General features: G+C 36.6%; 1 protein-coding gene across 4 annotated transcripts in view; it reads right to left on the minus strand.

Annotated features, from left to right (window-relative positions):
• Positions 1-459: 459 nt before the first annotated feature.
• Positions 460-24,999, minus strand: part of TGFBR1 (transforming growth factor beta receptor 1) — a 93,888-nt gene continuing 69,348 nt past the window's right edge. For all 4 annotated transcript variants that reach the window (XM_067743832.1, XM_067743833.1, XM_067743830.1 and 1 more), the window contains exons 4-9: positions 24,518-24,748; positions 20,338-20,505; positions 18,398-18,554; positions 8,877-9,001; positions 7,743-7,873; positions 460-4,738 (exon numbers count right to left, since the gene is read on the minus strand). In XM_067743832.1, the coding sequence (XP_067599933.1) occupies positions 4,613-4,738; positions 7,743-7,873; positions 8,877-9,001; positions 18,398-18,554; positions 20,338-20,505; positions 24,518-24,748 (938 nt within the window). In that variant the 3' untranslated portion in view covers positions 460-4,612. The remainder of the gene's footprint in view (positions 4,739-7,742; positions 7,874-8,876; positions 9,002-18,397; positions 18,555-20,337; positions 20,506-24,517; positions 24,749-24,999) is intronic.

Genomic DNA, 24,999 nt, shown 5'->3' on the forward strand with positions numbered 1-24,999 from the left:
GTTCAAATCTACTTAAAAAAACAAAAAACAGAACAAACAAAACTTATTTCTACAAATTATTTCTCACAAATCCTTAAATTAGGAAAAGAAGGAAAAATAAGGTAAAACTTAGAAGATGAAAATACTCTAAATTTCCTTTGAAAATCATTGAAAAACTTAAACACCACTTTAACACAAACTTAGCAAAATCTGCTGAGCCAGAGGCAAAGCAGTTCACATGTAGACATGTCCCATCCTGTCCACTGACAGATCAATAACCTCCAAGCATGTGGAAAGAAGCCTCCACACACACAGATGCACCTGTGTGCACCTGTGGGGACCTCTCAAACATGTTCTGATACTGTAACCTGTACCAGGTAGTCATCCAAAGATTCTAGTCTCTATTTACAGCAACTGCATTTCATAACAGCATGGCTCACTCCAATATACACACTTTATTTTAAATTATGCCACTAGCACTTGGGAAAAAAAGTAATTTATTTGCATTGCTTCCATTTTTCTACTGTAGTGTTAGGACTTGACATAAGCATTATTCCTCTACTTCCTATTTACAGTTCATTCAGAATATTACTACAAATACAATATACAGTTTAAAAAAACTTACGGGGAACTGCAGTTTTTGTATTTTCTCTCCTCTTTAGAGGATTCTCAAAATCATCCAACTTAAATGAAAATTTATATGGACATTTTCTGTACACATCTTATAGGCCAGAGATTACAGTGATAAAGCCAAAAGGATTTTGCACAAATACAATAAAATATAGAAATCAAAGTATAGATGTTATTTGGGGTACAAATATAAACAATACAGTACCATTTGAGTAATTTAGCAACATAATACTCATACTTTATAGAAATAAAACTGCAAACCTGGAGAATGCTCTGACAAATATTAAACATCATATATACAATGAGGTAAATGTACCTTGGTCTCTCAAGAGGTAATTTAAGTTTAAAGCAATTGACATTTTGAAGCATCTCCTTGACATATAAAGAAATACCACACACCCCATTCCATTGGCACAATGTGAAAAAGGGATATCAAAACATGGTTCATGATATTCAATTCACAAAATTCATTTAAAAATGAAAACATTCACTGAAGTTCTTTTTAAGTTTTAAGAAACTGGTTGAATGTTATTAACCACATTTTTTAAAGTTTACAATTACAAATAAGACTGCATAATAGGGTTGAAAAGTTTAAATGTACTGACAATCCTCAGAATGTCCTAGAAGTCCAGCATTTCTAGAGAGAGGGCCCATGGGCATCCCAGCATTACAAAACACTCAAGAAGCTGTAGTACATGTCATGAGCTATTCTTTAGACTCTCAAAAACATCTGAATTGGCAATTTCTGCCAAGCTGTGACAGAACCAGTATTTGGACTCTCTACCATCTGGAGCCAGAACACTGCCATGGTCAAGAAACAGTTTACTTACAACCACTCTTTCAGTGCAGGTGTAAAAATAAACTCTTGATATGACATGTCTAATGGAATACTAATTTTGCTGTGCATTTTAATTAGCACTTTGCCATCTTGTTTTACAAAATATTCTGTATGTGACAGTTCTTTAATGTAGAGGAGGAAAAAAAAGGTAATCCATGTATGAGCTGCAAAATGGCCAAGTGACCAATGAAAGTTTTTAAGAACTGAAATTTGGAATTTCTGATGACCATGGCACTGTATCCTGACTCGAGGCACTTCCTGAGCACTATCATTACAGCATAACTAGAGGCTCAGCTCTTTGGACCTTACCCTGTCCTATGGAAGATACAACTGGCTACTGCTTCATTGCCACAGCTACCACCTTGCTGCCATCCCAATCTGAGTCAGGGACCAGCAGGAAGGCAGTTTGGGAGAGAGAGAGCTGAGATATTAAGAAAGGACCAGGAATGTCTACACCCCACTAGGTCATACCCGACCCCCATCCCCGTTCCTCTGGGGACACTAACAAAGTGGACGTGGACAGATAATTTGCCTGAAGGTATATTTTAGCCAAGCTGAAACTTGGAAAGTGAGCATCTGAAGATAGGCAGTATAAACAAAGGTTTGTGTTTTTAAATAATAAAATTCATTCTCAAATTTTTCTGCAGTTATAGCCACAGTAATCATGATCTATAAATCTTTTAAGTTACTTTCATTTTCAATACTAGCCAATTGGGGTTATCAAACCATCATTAGCCAAGAAAATGGAATTATCTAGAGTAACATGTAAACCCAATTTAGAACTAAATTCCAACTTTTAAAAAATTCCCTGATTCATCAAAAGTACATTTTATCCATTTAGGCAAGAACAGTAAAATTGTAACTTATTTTTTGACTTAATGAAGAATATCTTCAGCAAAAGTTGATTACCTTATATGAAAGTGAGAAATCATGTATCACAACTTTAAATCAGAGAAGAACTTTTGGTATGTTCTTAAAATTATATAAAAATAGCTTTAGTGATTAACATGCATTGGTCCCCTGGATTTCATAAAGCAGATCTGGTAGGCTTGTAAATGGCCAAAAAAATTTTTTAAAGTACCTGATCACAGAGCTAGAGATTAATAAACAGGAAATATAACACAATTACAAAAAACAAACCTCTCAAACTCACTCATTTGCTTTGATGAAATCATGGTAACTACAAAAACCCCTCAAATTTGGACTCAAAATATTAACCTCTAAACATATTTTCCTCGTGATGTTTTTAAACACATAAAATTGACACTAAATTCCTATGTAATATGTCATTCATTCTGAAATTACTTTGGCTTTAAGACCAAATAGTCTTTCAGATTTGTTCTATGTATAAGAGATAAGACATTAACAGAATGCAGCTCAGTCAGCATAAGTGGCCACTATCTCTTACCAAAATACTGTACAGGTTATTCTGACCCTTTCATCAGGAAATTGATAGCACTATAAGGTGAACGTCTTGCCTCACAGCTATGATAGGTTCCCCACCCCCACCCCCAGATTAAGATCACAGTGATAAAGAGGACTTCAAAAACTGTAAAAATCTTGCAGACTTTCTAACAACACTGGAAGTAAAACCAGTTATTATAAGCTAGTTTCAACTTAATGTGAGAAGACCATGACAAATTTGCCTTAAACATTTAATTTGACCAAAAACATCTGTAAATGGAGAACCTCTCCTCAGAATATTCCTTAGCTACCACTTTCCCAAATATCAAGGGTGCACCGAATTCATTCCATAACCATGTGAATTAGGCATTTGCAGTATCTGCACAGAGAAGGAAAGACTGAATTAAAAGCTGCCTTCCTTAAAGTGTAGTGAGACCTCAAAACCACACTAACTCTAACCTTAGGTACAAAGACAGAAAATCCACAGAACATTGACTCCTACACAACAAATGTGACTCTCTCACACACTGTTATCCACATTATTAACTACCTTTACCTTCCAAGAAAAAGGCCTATCATTTAACATTAACCATATTCTAATTTTAAACGTAGCTCATTTCTTAAAAAAATAACACTGTCTTTGATCAGATAAAGAAAAAAAATGGCTTACAGAATGCCACACAACTTTTCACAAGCAGCTAGACAAACTTTCCCTTTAGAAAAATTAGTCTGTATGCTACAGATTTTAAATTATTAAAGTACTATAAGCATCTAGAGTGCCACTTGATTCTTTTAAAGTATACTTAGACAACACAATTAAAATGCAAAAGCGTGACGTGAGAATATTCAAACATGACCATGATAACAATTTACCAATTAATGCCACTTCATTTCTTTAGTGGTTTAAGCACATTTTGGTAGGAAAAAGGCATTTTCAAAATGGAATACCAAATGACATACCAGAAAAACTCTTCCAAAAAACAAAACAGAAAAAGTCTGGGTTATCCAGGTAAATAAACTTTTGAATTAAAACACTACATGTTTTAACACACAGAGACAGACTTTAAGCAGTTCTACTCATTTCCATTAGAAAGACACAGAGGTGGCACTTACTGGTATAGTACAATCCCATTTTGAAGGCATGTAATGTTCTGAATATGTGAAAGAACAATAATAATATACAAAATACAATTGCATAAATTATGTTCCTCACTACTATATGAGGTCATTTTTAGACTCAAGATAAGAGTTTTATAAGTGTTAGTTTTAAGATCCTGAAAATTATAGAACAGTACATTCAAAGTCTGCATCAAGGAAACTCTTTAGTGGTTCAGAATCCTCTGAGAATGTACTAACCAGGAGTAAATCACTTTCTTTAAAAATAAGAAATGTTTCATATAACTCAGCAATTCAGCTCCTTTACCCTTAAAGATGATCTTCAGCACAGCAGAGTTACCTAAAGTTAAGACCAGCAATCATTTAAAAAAACGTTTTGTGTTAATAAAAAATAAAGGTAGACCACACAACATTTTGTTAACTGTCCTGGGAAAGAATCGTTCATAGTGCACAGAAAGGACCCCACATGGCTGTTTCCTGGGTCCAAAGAAATCCTGGGACGTTTTTAATTGACCTTATTACATTGTTGCAAAAGGAAGCAATATCCTTCTGTTCCCTCTCAGTGAGGTAGAACAACTGACCTCCCAAATTAAAACCCAGGAGCAGATCTGAAGAAAAAGTAAAGTTCAGGCAAAGCCGCAGAATTTACATTTTGATGCCTTCCTGCTGACTGAGCTGTGATAATGTTTTCTTAATCCGCAGAGCTGTAAGCCTAGCTGCTCCATTGGCATACCAACATTCTCTCATAATTTTAGCCATCACTCTCAAGGCCTACAAGAAAAGACAAGAAAGATCATTAACGCATGCACCACTTTTCACTGATTTGGATAATAATCTTTACCTGTAAATTTTCTTTTAAAATAACATATATACAAGTATTTCTGTTTCAGCATTACTTGTAATAGCAAGTGAGTAGAAATGACCTAAATACCCATCAACAGGGTACTGGTGCCAGGAGCTGGAAAGCAGATGGACAAGGGGTGATTTACTTTGTAGACTGAAAAGGCTGAATACTAAAGCAGAGTTGTTCAAGGCAAAGAAGGAACCTGACTCACCATGAAATGCCCCCCAGAAGTGAGGAATTAACTGCATCAAGTACCCCTGGGGTGGAGTTCAGGCTAAAAATAGGATCAGCCAAAGGAGCTAGAACCCCAGATAGCTGCCCCCCCGCCCCCCGCCCAACCTCACACAGTTGGGTGACTGCCCTACCCCCACCCCAGCAGAAGTCGAGAGGTTCGCACCTGGGAGAGTAGAACTGAGATTTCTGTCTTGGGGAACATGGCGAAGTTCCACACTGACAACACACTGAACGCTAAGACCATAAACTTTCTTCCGAAAACACGGCCACTGACTTTACATAATCCTCCAGGTAAGAGACTGGAAGAGTCTTTCGCCCAAGAGGAAAAGCCTGAAGAGACTGACATCAGTGGTTCCCCAAGGAAGCAACCCAGTTACATCACGCTCACATCACAGTTGATGATGATAAGCTCCATTCGTGTGCACAAAGCTTCCCATCAGCTTTCAGTGCCCCTTTTATACATGAAGAGTATGAGCTTGATCAAACATTTGAGGAAAGTAATATGAAATGTAGAAGTTGACAAAAACAGAAAAAAGCACCTTGGAGAAAACAGAAGGTGTATAGAAAGAAGACAGTATCAACAATCTATCATTAATATCCTCAAAGAGATAAAAGAAAACACTGATATTGGACTTATCGATAATTTTTTGGGTTTTGTTTGGTTTTAGAAAAACTTTACAGAACTAGAAGATAAACCTGAATAATAATAATAATAATAATAATAATAATAAAAAACTCAAAAGATAAAAGCTGATACATCTCCCAGAAAGTTGAGGAAAAAAACCCCAAAGAGATGGATAATAGGAGGGAAAAGATAAGAAAATTAGAATGCCTGTTCAGGACATCTACATTCATAACCAGAGTTGAACAAAAAGAACAGAGGAAAATGGAAAGGAACACATCAAGGAAATACTTGAGGAAAATTCCTTAGAAATGAACATTTGTTTCCAGATAAAAATGACCAAGGGCCCAGCCCATACATGAATTCATCCAACAAACTGAGTGCCTATAGTCTACTAGATAACCATCCTAGGTGTTAGGGAACTAATAGCAGTGAACTAACAGACAAAATTTCTGCTCTCATAAAGCTGATATTCTAGAAGGCTAAAGCATATAATTAATAAATAAGCAAAATACATGGACTGTCAATGGTAAGTGTTAAGGAGAAACATCGTTTAGAGAAGGAGATAAAATATGCCAGGGAAGGAAGGTGCTATTTTAAATAGGTTGAGAGGTAATGTCTCACTGACAAGGTAACATCTGAGCAGAGAGCTGAGAGAGGGGGAAAATGAGCAAACCAAGAAACAGGAAGATGTGGGATCCAGGAAGGAGGATTCACCATAAAAGAGGCAAAGGGAATCACGGGTGAAAGGTGAGGGATATCCCAAGATGAAAGCTGGCCTAGAGAACAACCAGTCCAGACTGGAAAAAGTCAGACGGTTCTGAAGATACTTCTGTAGGTATCCTATCAGTTTCAAATTCTTGATGTGTTTCAGCTATTGAGAGATTTGTAAAACCCTAGAAAAGTGAAAGATTGAGTTAGTGATAAGTACATAGAAAACTAGCCAAATGGAGAAAAAAACAAAAATGCCAGTGATGGCATTAATTCAGCATGCTGTGAGAGTAAGTGCAAATTGCATGTGCATTTTTAATGTTAACTGCTAACTCTCCTTCATGCTTAAAAAGCCATCTGTTTAATACTAATCTGCTCTAATCACTGAATGAGTACATGAGTAATTCCAATTTGTAACTGCTTTGTAGTATCAAGATCAAATTTTTACAAGACAAGATCTAGCCCAATTCCATTCGTTAAAACATGCAGATTCTGTGAGCACACAATATATTTTATCTGGGCCTGGATACTTGATTTGGTTGGAGGTAGCCAAGGAACTCTCTTGATGTCAAAGGTGTCTACTAAGGCCTACATTATTTTAAGATGTAAAATCAACTACTTAAGTAACCAGCTTTTTATTCTTCCTAAACTACAAAACATCAAATCTGGAGGGAAATGCTTTGTTTCACCAATATTATAATAGTATTATAATAGTAACAGCTAGCAATTAAGGACAGATTAAATAAAATTTTTCTTATGAATTCTTTAAAGGTACAACTACAAAAATATTTCTAAAACTTTTTGTAAGAGCTGGGATTGAAAAGCTCAGGCACTGCTGTAAAGCACTTTCCCCAAATTCCTGGTGAATAGTCATATGGGCAGTGAGATGAATAAAATGTAAAATCATCTGAACCATCTTCATAATCATCCAAATCCCTCATTTTACAAAAAGGCGTATTAAGGTCCAGAAAACAGAAGTGGTTTGCCCAAAGTCAGACTCTGAAATGGTAGCCAGGCTGATCTAGAATACAGGCCTCCTAATTCCATCCAGCACTCATCCCACTATTCTGGGCTGCCCTGATTGAAGGGAAGCTTTAATTAAAAATGTAGGAGGCTTGTTTCATTGGCAGATCTAAACACTGTTCTGATACACTAATGGCCACTGAAAACGTTCCACAGCCCTTTCAATATACTTAAAATTGAACATAAAAAACAAATTATTCTACTTTTACTCACTGGTTTAACAGCCATGAAAAATAAAGGAATGGGGATTCTTAATGTCTGTTTTCCTTAAAGTAGCAAATTTCCACTTACTAACCAGAAGCAGTTTAGAGAACTGTGTAGTATCCAAAATAAATACTCACTTCACAGCTCTGCCATCTGTTTGGAATATTTGGCCTTAACTTCTGTTCACAAACAACTTTTCTCATTTCTTCAACTGATGGATCAGAAGGTACAAGATCATAATAAGGCAGCTGGTAATCTTCATGAATTCCTACATTGGTAGAGGAAAAAAAATCTATTTTGAAGGATTTACTCAGATAATGTCAGAGCATTCTTTGACCAGACAGAAAAAGAACAGCTGAGAGTCCTGTTACAGTGTCCCATTACTAAATCAGGTAAATGGAACACAGCTTACAGACTGCAGTCTCTCATCCACATCTCCATCAACAACCCACCTCCTGGAGTCAGTACTGAGCCCACACCTTGAAACTAAGTATTGCCATGGGATCAGCAAAGGCTATTTTAATGATGGTTAACTATGAGCTGTGATGACCAGATTTTCTCCCAGAACCCTAATGCGCAAGAAATGAAACCTTTATTCTACAAGTGCACAGCCTCTCAGTTGGTACGGGGATACACACACTCTATCACTAAGGTGTGAATCTTACAAGGCAAGCCTGAGGTGCAAGTCCCTTCCTCTACTTGCATCTGTCAATAACCTGTCCTATTTGCTACTCCACCCCTCACTGCCTCAAAACCCTGAGGCACTAGTCTGGTGAGCCTGGTCCTCAAGGATAAGAGACTATTTCTCAAGTAAACATTGAAAGTGCTCAGTCTAACACAAACTTACTTTAAAAAAGTAATGCAACGCAGTATATGTATTCTGTATATGTAATTTCCAGCTCTCAAGATTGAGAAAATAACCATAATCTCAGGGGGAAAAAATCAGTCTGACTCAGGTACATGCTAGAAATAGCTTCCTGGGTGGCCTCTCAAGTAGTTATCCATTCTAAATATCTATATTGCAACATAACAAGGGGTTGGTTTCCGTTGCTCCCCAAAATTCAAGTGGAAATAGAAAAAGACTACACTGGAATAAAGCTGTGTATTAGGATAAAACTATACACTAAGATAAAGCATGTCATGTCATTTATCTCTTTCATTTTTTCTGGCACTCTCAGTGATCACTGGGTAAACAATTTCATTCAATAAAAAAGGCAATTCTTGAACCACTTGTTCATGACAAAATGTTGGGGGAGGGGAGAGAGATTTACCACCAATGGAACATCGTCGAGCTATTTCCCAGAATACTAGTCCCATTGCATAGATGTCAGCACGTTTGAAGGATTCAAAGTGTTTCATATTTATGGAATCATCTAGAACTTCAGGGGCCATGTACCTAAAAAAGAAGTCAGCATTTTATTTTATGTAATAGTGACATTACTTTTAAACTGTTTCATAAACTTCCTTTTACTCCTGGGTGGGGAGGTGGGGGGAGGGTCAATATTAATTTTGACCTTTTCCCCCTTTCACTATGCTTCTGCTGTTTTTTAAATTTAAAAATAAATTTTTTTAATTGAAGTATAGTTGATTTACAATATTGTGTTAATCACTTTGCTATACAACAGAAATTCAGTTATGCATATATATATTCTTATTTAAATATTCTTTCCCATTATGGTTTATCATAGTATACTGCATATAGTTCTCTGTTCTATACAGTAGGACTTTGTTGTTTATCCATTCCACATATAATAGCTTACACCTGCTCACCCCAACCTCCCGCTCCATCCTTCTCCCAACGCCCTCCCCCTTGGCAACCACAAGTCTGTTCTCTTTGTCCCTGAATCTGTTTCTGTTTCGTAGATAGGATTATTTGTCATATTTTAGATTCCACATATAAGTGATATCATATGGTATTTGTCTTTCTCTTTCTGACTTGCTTCACTTAGTATGATAATCTCTAGTTGCATCCATGTTGCTGCAAATGGCATTATTTTGTTCTTTTTCATGGCTGAGCAGTATTCCATTGTATCTGTATACCACATCTTCACTATCCATTCATCTGTCGATGGCCATTTAGGTTGTTTCCATGTTTTGGCTATTGTAAATAGTGCTGGTATGAACACAGGGGTGCATGTATCTTTTTGGATTACAGTTTTTTCTGGATATATGCCCAGCAGTGGGATTGCTGGATCATATGATAATTCTGTTTTTAGTTTTCTCCATAGTGACTGTACCAACTTACATTATTCCCACCAACAGTGGAGGGTTCCGTTTTCTCCACATCCTCTCCAGCATTTTTTATTTGTAGAGTTTTTAATGATGGCCATTCTGACTGGTGTGAGGTAGTACCTCACTGTAGTTTTGATTTGCATTTCTCTAATAATTAGTGAAATTGAGCATCTTTTCATGTGCCTGTTGGCCATTTGTATTTCTTCCCTGGAGAAATGCACATTTAGGTCTTCTGCCCATTTTTCGATTGGGTTGTTTTGTTGTTGAGTTGTATGAGCTGTTTGTATATTTTGGAAATTAAGCCCTTGTTAGTCGCATCATTTGCAAATATTTTCTCCCATTCTGTAGCTTGTCTTTTCATTTTTTTAATGGTTCCTTTCCTGTGCAACAGCTTGGAAGTTTGACTAGGTCCCGTTTGTTTGTTTTTATTTCTACTGCCTAGGGAGACTGACCTAAGAAAACACTGGTGTAATTTATGTCAGAGAATGTTTTGTCTGTGATCTCTTCAAGGAGTTTTTGGTGTAATGTCTTATGTTTAAGTCTTTAAGCCACTTTGAGTTTTATTTTTGTGTATGGTGAGAGGGTGTGTTCTAACTTCATCAATTTACATGCAGCTGTCCAACTTTTCCAACACCACTTGCTGAAGGAGAGTCTTTTTTCCATTGTATATTATTGTCTCCTTTGTCGAAGATTAATTGACTGTAGTGGTGTGGGTTTATCTCTGGGCTCTCTATTCTGTACCACTGATCCATATGTCTGTTTTTGTGCCAATACCATGCTGTTTTGATTACTGTAGCTTTGTAGTACTGTCTGAAGTCTGGGAGGGTTATGCTTCCTGCTTTGTTCTTTTTCTTCAGGATTGCTTTGACAATTCTGAGTCTTTTATGGTTCCATATAAATTTTAGGATCATTCTAGTTCTGTGAAAAACGTCATGAGTAATTTTGTAGGGATTGCATTAAATCTGTAGATTGCTTTGGGTAGTATGGCCATTTTAACAATATTCTTCCAATCCAAGTGCATGGGATATCTTTCCATTTCTTTGAATCATCTTCAGTTTCCTTTATTAATGTTTTAGAGTTCTCAAGTCTTTCACCTCCTTGGGCAGGTTTATTCCTAAGCATTTTATTTTTTCGCGGTACGCGGGCCTCTCTCACTGTTGTGGCCTCTCCCATTGCGGAGCACAGGCTCTGAACGCGCAGGCTCAGTGGCCATGGCTCACAGGCCTAGCCGCCCTGCGGCATGTGGGATCCTCCCGGACTGGGGCATGAACCCGTGTCCCCTGCGTCGGCAGGCGGACTCTCAACCACTGCACCACCAGGGAAGCCCCTAAGTATTTTATTTTTGAGGGTGCAATTTTGAAAGTTTTTTGTTTTTAACATTCCCTTCCTGATGTTTTATTGTTAGTGTAAAGAAATGCAACCGGTTTCTGTATGTTAATCTTGTATCCTGCTACCTTGCTGAATTCACTTATCAGTTCTAGTAATTGATGTGTGGAGTCTTCAGGATTTTCTATATGTAGAATCATGTCATCTGCATATAATGACAACTTTACCTCTTCCCTTCCAATTTGGATATCTTTTATTTCTTTTTCTTGTCTGATTGCTGTGGCTAGGACTACCAATACCAGGTTGAATAAAAGAGGTGTGAGTGGACATCCTTGTCTTGTTCCAGATTTTAGTGGGAAGGCTTTCAGCTTTTCACCACTGAGTATTATATTGGCTGTGCGTTTGTCATAAATAGCTTTTGTTATGTTCCCTCTGTACCCACATTGGTAAGAGTTCTTTTTTATCATGAATGGAATTTTGTCAAATGCTTTTTCTGCATCTATTGAGACAATCATGCAGTTTTTGTCTTTTCTTTTGTTCATGTGGTGTATCACATTGATTTGTGAATGTTGAACCATGCTTGTGAACTTGCAGTGAATCCCACTTGGTCATGGTGTATGGTCTTTTTTGTGTGTTTTGGATTCAGTCTGCTAATATTTTGTTGAGAATTTTTGCATCTATATTCATCAATGATATTGGCCTGTAATTTTCTTTTTTGCTGGTGTATTTGTCTGGTTTTGGTATCAGGGTGATGGTGGCTTCATAGAGTGTCTTTGGGAGTGTTCTCTTCAATTTTTGGAAGAGTTGGAAGGATCAGTGTAAGTTCTTCTTTGTATGGTAGAATTCACCTGTGGAGCCATTTGGTCCTGGACTTTTGTTTGTAGGGAGTTTTTAAATTACAGATTGTTTCACCTCTAATGATCAGTCTGTTCAAATTATCTATTTTTTTATTGGAATGTAACTGCTTTACAATGTTGTGTTAGTTTCTGCTCTACAACAAAGTGAATCAGCTGTATGTATCTATTTCTTTTTGATTCAGTTTTGGTGGGCTGTATGTTTCTAGAAACTTGTCCATTTCTTGTAGGTTGTCAAATTTGTTGGCATTTAATTGTTCACAGTATTCCCTTATGGTTTTTTGTATTTCTGCAGTATCAGTTGTTATGTCTGTCTCCTTTTTCATTTACTTTATTTGGATTCTCTCTTTTCTTCTTGGTGAGCCTGGCCAGAGGTTTGTCAATTTTGATTATCCTTTCAAAGAACCAGCTCTTGGTTGTATTGATTTTTTTCTATTTTTTTTAAAAAATCTCTATTTTATTTAAAATCTCTTATTTTTCCCTCTGATCTTTATTACTTCCTTCCTTCTGCTCTCAGGTTTTGTTTGTTCTCCTTTTTCCTTTTTTCTGATTCTTTTAAGTAGTAGGTTAGGATGTTTGAGATTTTTCTTGTTTTTTGAGCAAGGTCTGTATTGCTATGAACTTCTAAGAACTGCTTTTGCTGCCATCCCATAGATTTTGTATGGTTGTGTTTTGTCATCTGTCTCAAGGTATTTTTAAAAATATTTATTTTATTTATTTTGGCTGTGCTGGGTCTTAGCTGTGGCACGCAGGATCTTTAGTTGTGGCATGCAGACTTAGTTGCAGCTTGTGGACTTCTTAGTTACAGCATGCAGACTTCTTAGTTGCAGCATGCATGTGGGATCTAGCTTCCTGGCCAGGGATCGAACCCAGACCCCCTGCATTGGGAGTGCGGAGCCTTACCCATTGGACTACCAGAGAAGTCCCTCAAGGTATTTTAAAATTTCCTCTCTGATTTCATCATTGACCCATTGGTTTTTTAGTAGCATGCTATTGAGTCTCCATGTAATCTTTTTTTTTTTTCTCATTTCTTTTCTGTGGTTGATTTCTAGTTTCATGCTGCAGTGGTCAGAAAAGATGTTTGAGATAATTTCTATACTCTTAAATTTGTTGAGGCTTGTTTTATGCCCTAGTAATGTGGTCAATCCTAGAGAATGTTCCATGTGCACTTGAAAAGAATGTTTATTCTGGTTTTTTTTTTTAATGTAATGTCCTGAAAATGTCAATTAAGCCTAATTGTTCTATTGTGTCATTTAGGATCTCTGTTGCCTTATTGATCTTCTGTCTAGAAGATATGTCCATTGATGTGAATGGGGTGTTAAAGTCTCCTACTATTATTGTATTCCCATCAGTTTCTCCCTTTATGTCTGTTAGTATTTGTTTTATGTATTTAGGTACTCCTATATTATAAGGTGCATATATGTTGTCAAGTATAAAATCCTCTTCCTGTATCGATCCTTTTATCATTATATAGTGTCCTTCTCTATCTTTCTTTATGGGCTTTGTTTGAAAGTCTATTTTGTCTGATATGAGTATCGCAACCTCCCCTTTCTTTTCATTTTCATTTGCATGAAATCTTTTTCCATCCCCTCACTTTTCAATCTATGTGTGTCCTTTGCCCTAAAGTGGGTCACTTGTAGGCAGCATATTGTAGGCTCTTGTTTTTTTCTATCAAATCTGCCACTCTTTTTTTCTATTTAAAAAAATTTATTTTATTCAAGTATTGTTGATTTACAATGTTGTGTTAATTTCTACTGTACAGCAAAGTGATTCAGATATACATATATATATATATATATATTTTCATATTCTTTTCCATTATGGTTTACCACAGGATATTGAGAGATCTCTTTTTTTGAGAGAGAGTATATTTTTATTATTTTTTAATTTAATTTTTTATTTTATACTTGGGTATAGTTGATATACAATGTTGTGTTAATTTCAGGTGTACAGCAAAGTTGTTCAGTTAATATATATATCCATTCTTTTTCAGATTCTTTACCCATATAGGTTATCACAGAGTACTGAGTAGAGTTCCTTGTGCTACACAGTAGGTTCTTATTGATTATCTGTTTTATATATAGTATTGTGTATGTTAATCCCAACCTCCTGATTTATCACTCCCCCCCTACCTTTCCCCTTTGGTAACCATAAATTTGTTTTCTAAGTCTGTGAGTCTGTTTCTACTTTGTAAATAAGTTCATTTGTATCATTTTTTAAATTGCACATATAAGTGATATCATATGATACTTGTCTTTTTCTGTCTGACTTACTTCACTTAGTATGACAATCTCTAGGTCCATCCATGTTGCTGCAAATGGCATTATTTCGTTCTTTTTAATGGCTAATGGTCCATTGTGTGTGTGTGTGTGTATATGTATATATACATGTGTGTGTGTGAATACACACACACCCCACATCTTTTTTATCCATTCTTCTGTCAATGGACATTTAGAGTGCTTCCATGTCTTGGCTATTTTAAATAGTGCTGCAATGAACATTGGGATGCATGTATCTTTTTGAATCATGGTTTTCTTGGATATATGCCCAGGAGTGAGATTGCTGGATCATATAGTAGTTCTATTTTTAGTTTTTTTAGGGAACCTCCATACTGTTCTCCATGGTGGTTGTACCAATTTACATTCCCACCAGCAGTTGTAGGAGGGGTCCCTTTTCTCCACATCCTCTCCAGCATTTATGGTTTGTAGATTTTTTTGATGATGGCCATTCTGACTGGTGTGAGGTGATACCTCATTGTAGTTTTGATTTGCTTTTCTCTAATAATTAGCTGAGCATCTTTTCATGTGCCTCTTGGCCATCTGTATGTCTTCTTTGGAGAAATATCAATTTAGGTCTTCCACCCATTTTTTGATTGGGTTGCTTTTTTTGATAGTGAGCCATATGAGCTGTTTGTAAATTTTAGAGACTAAGCCCTTGTCCATTGCATAGTTTGCAAATATTTTCTCCCATTCTGTGGTTGTTTTTTTGTTTTGTTTATGGGTTCCTTTGCTGTGCAGAAGCTTACCACTCTGTCTTTTGATTGGAGCATTTAGTCCATTGGCATTTAAGTAGCTATTGATAGATATGTTATTCATTGCCATTTTGACCTTGTTTTCCTGTTGATTTTATATTTCTTCTTTGTCCTTTTCTATTATTTTTCCTTTTGTGATTTGATGATTTTCTCTTGTATTACACTGACATTCTCTTCTTTTTTGTTTCTGTCAAGGTACTATATGTTTTTGATTTGTGTTTACTCTGTTTCTGAAATATATTAACCCCGTCCTATATCTACTTGCCTTAGACTGGTAGTCATACAGGCTCAAACACATCTAGGAAATGAAAAAAAAAAAGAAAAATCTACATTTTCTTACCCTCCTTCCCCACATTTTATGAGTTTGATGTCCTCTTTTACATCTTCATGTTCATCCTTTTGCTGTTCATTGTGGTTACCATTACTTTCACAGAATTTTTTTTTTTTAATCTGTGTGTGTACTGGCTTATTTAGGTAATTTGCTTTCCAATTGTGATTTTCTCTTCCCTATAGACTGTTACTCCTTTTCTATTTAGAGAAGACCTTTCAATATTCCCTTTAGGATAGCTTTAGTACTGCTGTATTCTTTTAGTTTTTTGCTTGTCTGAGAAATTCTTTCTCTCTCCTTCTATTCTCAATGATAATCTTGCTGGGTAGAGTATCCTAGGTTGCAGATTTTTCCCTTTCAGGACTTTGAATATATCTTGCTACTCCCTTCTGGCCTGCAACATTTCTGTAGAGAAATCAGCTGATAACTTTATGGGGGAATCCCTTGTAATTAACTCTTTGTTTTTCTCTTGCTGCCTTTAGAATCCTCTCTTTTTGCCATTTTTATTATAATAGGTCGTCGTGTAGATCTGTTTGGGTTCACCTTGTTTGGGACCCTCTGTGCTTCCTGTACCTGGATATCTGTTTCCTTCCTTAGGTTTGGGACGTTTTCAGTCATAATTTCTTCAAATACATTTTCGATCCCCTTTTCTCTTTCTTCCCCTTCTGGAATCCCTATTATGCCTAGATTGGCATGCTTTATATTATCCCATAGGTCTCTTTTTTTCATTTGTCTGTCTGCCATCCTGATTGGGTGATTTCCATATTCTATCTTCCAGTTCACTTACTCGTTCTTCTCAATTATTTATTCTGCTATTCATTGCCTTTAGTTTTCGTCTCAACAAGTGAGTTTTCTTCTAATTTTTCTTGGTTCCTCTTTATGGTTTCTAGTTCCTTTTTATAGTACTCTGCATTTCTGTTGATAGCCTTTCTTAATTCCTTCAGTATTTCCACTATTTCCTTTTTGAAATCAGTGTCCCCTAGACCGAAGAGGTCTGTTTCATTGTTTGTTCTTTCAGGAGAATTCTAATGGTCTTTTAACTGGGAGTGGTTCCTCTGCTTCTTCACTTTACTTGTATTTCTTATTCTGTGAGTTTAGGAGAAACAGTTATTGATGGTGATCTTGGAAGACTGTTTATATGTGGGGGTGTCCCTGTGTACCTTGTGTGGGTTTAATACTTTTGGTGCAAGGGCTGTTTTTAGTATGGATGCCTGTCACCTCTTTCCTCAGCATGTGCTGGCAGTTATCCTCTTGAAAGAGGGTTTGCAGATGTGGCGGCGGATGCCTGGTCCTGGGGTTGGTGGTGGTGGCAGCTCACGTGTGCCCCCAGAGCGCATGAGGGGAGCAGAGGCAGCTCACGATCGATTGCTCCTGGAGCCTGGGGTGGGGGGGGTGGGGTATGTATTGTGACTGCTCCAGGAGTTTGTGTAGGCTGTGTCCTGCTGCCTGAGAGCTCATGCCAGGAAAAAGGCTGTAATGGCAGGTCCCAACCCTCCCCTCATGCACTGCCCACACAATGGCACCTGGCCTCTAAGGCAGCCCAGGCTTCCTCTGTGTATAACCTCAGGTGCAGTCAGTTGCACCAGCCTCCAGCCCCTTCAGACTGTTTCTACACAGCCCACCCCTGTCCTCTCCCTGGGTCTGATCTCTGAAGCTCAAGCTTCCACACATAACTGAGATCATATTAGACTCAAGAAAAATATTAAATATCCCAACTAGTTTGTAAATTAATGATGTCAACCAAATCCCATGAAAAGCTGAAACAGCAATTTTATGCTATCTGCCTTATGATCTAAGTTTCCAATGACCCACAAGTAATAACTGACTATCCTAGGTGTCCTAATGTACACCACCTACTTGGCTATGTACTATGTACTATATTTTAATCTAGAAGTCTTCTCACTAATACAGGATAAAAGGAAAGACAAAGACATACTCCAGGGAACAAAATAATAGATAAAAATGAACGCCAGTTCTCCTATTGATACCACCTTGCACAGTTCTGAGGCTTCAAAAGTCCCAGGACTCAGAAAGACCTGCAGCAACCACTGCCTGGAACACTGAGTCAAGAGATCTGAGAGTCCCTGTCGAATCCGTAAGTCACAAATACGACTGAGATAGAACATTGGCTCTATTCAAGTCCAAGGTAGCAGTTTGAAGATATGTGGTGGCAAATGCTGTGTGATACACAGAGCAAAGCCTTTTGGGTCAGAAAGGCCCAGGTTCAAATCTTGGCTCTTCAGCTTACCATCCATGAGGTTCGTTGGCCACATTACTTAACCTCCACAAGGCGGTTTCCTCATCTCTGAATTGAGGGTAGTGATACCTACCTAATTAGGTCCTTTGAGTACTCATAGACTCAACAAATATTTATTGAGGACTTACTATGTATTAGGCACAAATGGATGCTGGGAATACAAGGCTGCTCTCAAGCAGCTTATGATCCAATGGAATATACAGACAAATAAATGGACAGTTATAATGTGCTAAGTGCCTCAATGGTCCAAGTTCAGCATGCAGTGAGGGCCCTTGCCAAGGACATCTAACAGTCCAGAAAAGGATTTCTATGAGAAAGGAAGACTAAGTACAAGCTAGGGAAATAAAAGCAGAAACTATGCTCTAGGGTACAGCACATGGGAAAGTTTGAAGAGAGAAAGGCATGTTTTCAGGAGATAAAAATATGAAAACAGTTGGGCTAACTACAGCACAACATTTGTAGAGAACAATAAATGATATACATAAAAGACCCATTAAAATGATTGGCACATAGTAGGTACCCCATAAACATTAGCTACTATTATGATAACGGTAATATTTTCTGGAAAGGCCACCTTTCATCAGCAGTTACCTTTTTAAGTCAGGTAACCTTGGTTTCAGAGCAGGCAAGACCATGAGATCTTCTACCTGTGAGCAATCTAATAAAGTACAAGGTCGAGTTTCAGAAAAGATATGTGTCTAGAAATGAGAAGGAAAAGAAGTCAATTTCAGAACATATTAATCACTGTGTAGCCATAAGTATACCTTTTTGTTCCCACTCTGTGGTTTGGAGCAATATCAATTGTATCTGTGGCCGAATCATGTCTTACTGCCAGTCCCAAGTCTGCAATACAGCAAGTTCCATTCTTCTTTACCAAGATATTCTTTGATTTCAAATCCCTATGAGCAATGGCTGGTTTTCCTAAAGAAAGAAAAAAATTAAACATGGTTGCTTAAAGGGTAATACCAATCACAAATCTCACCTTTAGGTTCAAAAGCTTCTCCTCCCATCCCAGTGTCGAAGCATTTCAACCCCCATCACCGCAATACCTAGGCCATTACTAAACCACCTTAAGGGAATCATTACACAAAAAGTTGCTGAAATTACATTTCTTCAAAGAAAATGGATGATGCTCAAAAAATATAAGTCTAATATGCAAAGACTGGGGGTTAAAGATACTAGTTTGTTGATACCCTATGAATTTTTTACAGGAATCCTAGTCACTGATATTCGAATTCAAGAACCAAGAATCTCAATCACTTCCTTTGTCTATCAACTGGAATGTACTCACTAAATGTATAATATACCTTAATACCACTAGAAAAAGTTGTACTATGCAGGGACTATGTATTTTAATCTAATCTATTTATTTAGTCTTCTCACTAAAATGAAAAAAAATAAAATTTTAAAAGTAATTTAAAAATAATTAAAATTAAAAAGTAATAATTACAATGTGGAAAACTTGGAACCCTCAGAGACTGCTGATGGAAATGTAAAATAGTACAGGCACTTGGAAAAAAAAGTCTGGCAGTTTCACAAATCTTTAGAGTAACTATATGATCCAGTAATTCCACTCCCAGGTATATATCCAAGAGAACTGGAAACATGTCCACACAAAAACTTGTACAACAATGTTCATAGCAGCATTATTCATAACAGCCCAAAGTGGAAACAACCCATATGTCCATCACTGATGAATGGATACCCAAAATGTGGTATATCCATACAATGAAATATTACTCAGCCATAAAAAAGAATGAATTGCTGATAAATGCTGCAGCATGGCTGAACCTTGAAAATACACTAAGAGAAAGAAGCCAGTCACAAAAGATCACATATTGTATGATTCCTTTTGTATGCTATGTCCAGAATAAGCAAATCTATAGAGATGGAAAGTATATTAGAGGTTGCCTAAGGCTAAAGAGTTTGGGGGGAAATGGGGAATGACTGCTAAGAACTACAGGGTTCTTTTAAGATGATGAAAATGTTCTAAAACTGATTGTGGTGATAGCTGTACAACTCTGTGAATATACTAAAACCCACTGAATTGTATACCAAATGGGTAAATTATAACTCAATAAAGCTATTATAATCAACAATAATAAAATTTACAAAGATGGGGCTGGCTGAGATAGTAAAACAGCATGTGTGTTGTAAAGTTGGGAGTTGGGGGAGTCATCAGGTAGCAAGTGGATAATCATTACAGCAGAGAATATATTGGCATCTGATATCTTATATGGCACAAAAATCAAAGCATAAAAATTTCATAAACTTAGTATTCAATTTTTCAACTGTAAAACTGTCTCATGCAGTCTCCTTATCCTAGGGTCAAATATAATTATTAGATAGCCAGATAGCATTTATGGAGCATGTTGATGTTTACAAAGCTTTTTCACATTTCATATGGTACTGCACATAAACTAAATTCCAAAATCAAGATCCTCAAAAATCACAAGAAAGACTAAACGCTACTACTTTTAAGAACTTACAAAAATATCAGTATTGTTACAATGACTGGAGAATCTCTGAACGAATTCCCAGATTCATAAATCCACCTTAGATTTTCAACAGAAAGGTAAAATATTCTCATCTAAAAACTCATTTTAAATATCTCCAATTAAGCTGACTTCTTGCAAAAATTTTCTGAACAGACATTAGATCCATGGGAATTTAAAGCTTAAACAACAGGATTGCTTTGAGTTACCTTGGGTACCAACTATCTCCATGTGAAGATGGGCAAGTCCACTTGCTGTGGACAGAGCGAGTTTTATCATTCCTTCCACAGTAACTGTGTATCTGTTCAAGTAATCAAAAAGGGATCCATGCTCATGATAATCTGACACCAACCAGAGCTGAGTCCATGTACCATTGTCTGCCAAGTAGAATAACAATATTTCAGATGGGCTATAGAACATTTATGACTTATTCAAAAGTTATCATTTTTTACTCTCAATCCTGAATCACACAACTGCAATATGTTGGTACCTCAAATTTGTATATATTTCTTTCATATTTTCTTATATTTCAGTTTTCTTATACTTTCACGTATGTATCCTTTAGATCCTTAAAGTAAGCCCCTTTAATCTTGAGATAAGGCAAGGATAACTAATCCCATTCAAGAGAGAGGGAATCATAGTTAAAAAATGGTGATGTTGAGTCCACACAGATGGTAGCAGGGCTGGGATAATGCTTCGAGGAATGCCTGGTTCAAGTTAGGTGCCTGGTTCAGGTTAGGTGCTCAACGATTGTTTCTGGAAGGGGGGAGGGAAACAAGGGAGGAGGGAGGGAAGAAGATGAGAAGTACCTGGAACCTAGTGTGGCTATAGTGGGAATGGAATATTATTGGAAACTGAAAGGGAGCTTAAATGAGAACTGCAAGCTTTAATGACAAACAGACTGTGTGTACCGTTCACAAAGAAGCCAGAAAAGATTACAATTCCAAGGTTTCCAGATTAGAAAAATATAAAAATAGTGGTATCACTGACACATGGGGAAGCTGAGACAGGAGCTAAAAATGTCATGAGGAGAAAAGGCTAGGACTGAATCCAGTTTTACACAAGGTGATTTTGAACCTCAACAACTAGGAATATGTGTCCTTCCAAAAGTTCATTTGTAAGCCAGTACATGAATTGGAAATGTATGTTCCCATGAGAATCATGGTAAAGGTTCTGGCTGGGCTTCTAGGCTAGGCTGGTCCACAAAAGCCAATTTAACCTAGGAGTAGCTGGCAAGTCATATATTTCACAAAATCATGAAAGCAAAAATATTACAACAATACTAGGAGGCAGGACAATTCAGTAAAAGATGCACACTTGGAGTCATTCTGACCTGGGTTGGAATCAGGGCCTGGCTGTCACTGACTACATGACCTCAGACAAGTTTCTTAACCAATGAGCCTTTGTTCCTTCTTTTACACAACAAGAATACCTTACTTTGTGAGACTACTAAGAAGATTTTAAAAAATATGATAATAGATTTTTAAAAAGCATTCAGTACAATGCATGGCACATAAGAACTTCCCCATTAGTTGTAAAACAAAAGAAAAACTGATTGACATAAAACAATTTCTATATTTTGAAGGTTGTTAATTGAAAGAAAGCAATTCTGATTAGAAAAGATTAAGGAATGAAATGTTTTCAGAAGATTCTGGAGGAGATTTCTGGGTATTTTCGAAAGGATTTAAATATTCATGATACTAGTTCTTTATCAACTTGTTTCTTCATAAACTTTGTAAACTGATTCTGTTCAAACTTATACCTTTCCTTGATACAGGTACATCACTAGCTTTATCTGCATGCTTATTAACCATACCTGAATTCAGAAAGGCTCACAAATACAAGAAATAAATAGGAACACAGCAAGATGGAAGAATGGGAGGTTTTCTGAGGTTAAGTGACAAGAGAGGTGGAAGGAAGAAGGACATATTAGAGGCTATGCCCACATAAAGGGTTGTCTAAGGTGGAATTAACTAAATCAGTATGAGAAAGATAAAGAAAAGGGGAATAGGGGATGGAGGGTCTAGGTTCTAGGCAAAGTCCATTAACCCTGACAAAGAAGAAAGGAGGTGTAGGGAAAAGCCAGCAGGGTTGTCAGTTCCCATGGTAACCTCCAGATGACAGTAACAGCTTGGCTGCTGCCTGAGCAAAAGGGAAGAGTTCAGGGCACCAGCAGCAGGAACATTTTGTGTCAGTTAGTGTGTTTACAACTTGGAACAAGCCTAAAACATGCTGGGCCTGGGTCAGGGTTGAACCTCAAAATGTATATTTGAAAGTCACCACTACCTACCATTGAGTTTGAAAGCAAAAATGTGGGTAAGTTCTTTGAGGGAGAAATTACTATTTGTAGAATTAGAGCCTTCATATGTATTAAGAAGAGTTTCAGAAAACAAAAACACCTATTAAGAAATAAGAAAGTCCAGAGTCACAGAAAACAAAGGTTGTTTTAAGGGTTGGGGGAGAAGCTAAATGGTGTCGAAGACAGAAGAAAGTGAAAACTAAGGACTTGGTCAGACTATGATCACTGCTTTTGTTTGTTTTGTTTTTAAATTAAGTAATACTGAATTGGTAGTATCTATTGATAATCCCTGCTTACATCCATCACCGCCCCTAAGTCACGAAAAGCAGATAATCACACTTATACACCTCCTGATTTGATGCAATAGAAAGAATATGTAGAACGTATATATTTTCAGGAAACCAATAAAATAATCAGATTCAGTCTCTAATTTTAACTACCAGTTTTCAAATTATACAAGGAGCAAGTTCAGAGATACTATAAGAATTCAATTAATGATAAGCCCTATAGGACAAACAATCCAGTTTCTTTAACAAATAAACTCCGAGAAGAAAAAGACAAAGGGTAACCCTAGTGATTTTAAGGGATTTAAGATAAATATCAACCAAATGCAATGGATCCTAAAGTGAATAACCAATTGTTAAAAAAAAAAAAAAAGGGGGAGACCACTGCAGAAATGTGAAACTGACTAGATATTTGATGGCATTTTAAAAATTGACAATGGTAGTATTGTTATGTTTCACAAAAAAAGATTCCCCATAATCTGAAGATACAAACAGATATTTATGGATGAAAAGATATGCTCTCTGGGATTAGCTTCAAATAATTCAGAGGGGGCAGAGTAGGTGGAATCAGAGCTCAAATATGGTTGGCAGTGAGCTGATAATTGTTGAAGCTGGGTGATGGGGGTTCATTATACTATTCTCTGCTTTTCTATATACTGGAAATTTCCTATAAATAAAAGTTTAAAAAAACAAGTAATAAATATTTGTTGTAAATAAATTTGAAAATACAGAGAAGCAAAAAGAAAAATCAAAATCACCCATGAACACAAACTGAGATTAAACATTGTTAATATTTCAAAGAAATAAATATTGTTGAAGAAAATGGGAAGGGAGAGAAGTAAAAAGATGACTATGGTTATGGCCTTTAAAAAAGATGATAGCATTTTTTTTAAAAAAATAGGAAAGCTGGGAAATACATTTGATTCAGGGTGGGTGTGATGAGAGTCGAGTTGTAATACTGTGTTGGCCAAAAAGTTCATTTGGGTTTTTCTGTAACATCTCATGGAAAATCCCAAATGAACTTTTTGGCCAACCCAATACAAGCCTCTGACAAAAGCTATAAAGGTACGATTGTGGGCACTACTATAATAACTGAAGCCAGGAAAGTAAATGAAGTGCAGTCTGAAGTCACTTTTCACTTTTCACAGTCACCTCTCATGCTACCTACTGACATGGCTTCCTCACTTGCTTCAGCATCTGCCCCCAGGCCTCAAGCACCTGTGTACCACAGGCAAGAAAAGGTCCACATGGTTACTAAGGGCAAGGTGGTTTTGGAGAAACCATTTCTCTATTTAAGTGAGTTTACTTAAAAGATTAATCTATTTAGCCTAGCAATTTAAACACAGAATACACTGAGAAGTTATTCTTACTCTCCCTATACATAAGGTCATTAAGAAATATTAGAATGCCCTAATGGTCAGGAAGAGATTAAAAGGAAACATATGAGCTCTAGCCTATCTCAAAACTCTGGGCAACCAGAGTTGATAAATTTTTTTTCTACGTTATGACTATCCTCAGTAACTAACTTCCCAGAACCAAACAACAAAAGCATGTAACCTTTTTTTAAATAGCTCTTTACATTTTATAAAGCAATTAGAGGTTTAGGAACATGTTGTCAAGAGTCAAGAAAATCTTTAAGAAGTTCTTGTTCCTAAAGGCTTCTAATATATTCTATTTTACTTAATAGGTCTAATTTATATTACAAACATCCATTTCTCATCAAATATGACAATGTTTAGTAGTCTTCTTTGTGGAAAGGATTAAGTATATTTTGTAACACTCAAAGGAGAAGCAAATGTTACTCACCTTTATTGTCTGCTGCTATAAATCCCAAGATGTTTTCATGACGTAACATGACGGTCTGATAAATCTCTGCCTCACGGAACCATGAACGTTCTTCTCTAGAGGAGAATATTTTAACAGCAACTTCTTCTCCTCTCCATTTTCCTCGCCAAACTTCTCCAAAACGACCTTTGCCAATACTTTCTTGTAACACAATAGTTCTCGCAATTGTCCTCTGAACAAGCAATGGTAAACCTAAAGATAAAAATAAATAGTATTCGACACAAACAACCAATATCGGTACCTGTTTCTAACACCACGATAGGCGTTAAAAGAGTGACTCAGAAAGGTTTAACTGCTTAAAGGAACTTACAATCTCACTGAGGAAATATAGAGTAAATTTGCAAAAACAATAATTCATGATAAAAGGAAAATAATAAATACAATAAAAGAATCCAGAAACTCCTGCCTAGAGAGTCAAGGTAGGCTTTAAAAGATAAGCTGAA

The sequence above is a fragment of the Pseudorca crassidens genome, chromosome 7 (genome assembly GCF_039906515.1).
Source record: "Pseudorca crassidens isolate mPseCra1 chromosome 7, mPseCra1.hap1, whole genome shotgun sequence".
Lineage (NCBI taxonomy): Eukaryota > Metazoa > Chordata > Mammalia > Artiodactyla > Delphinidae > Pseudorca > Pseudorca crassidens.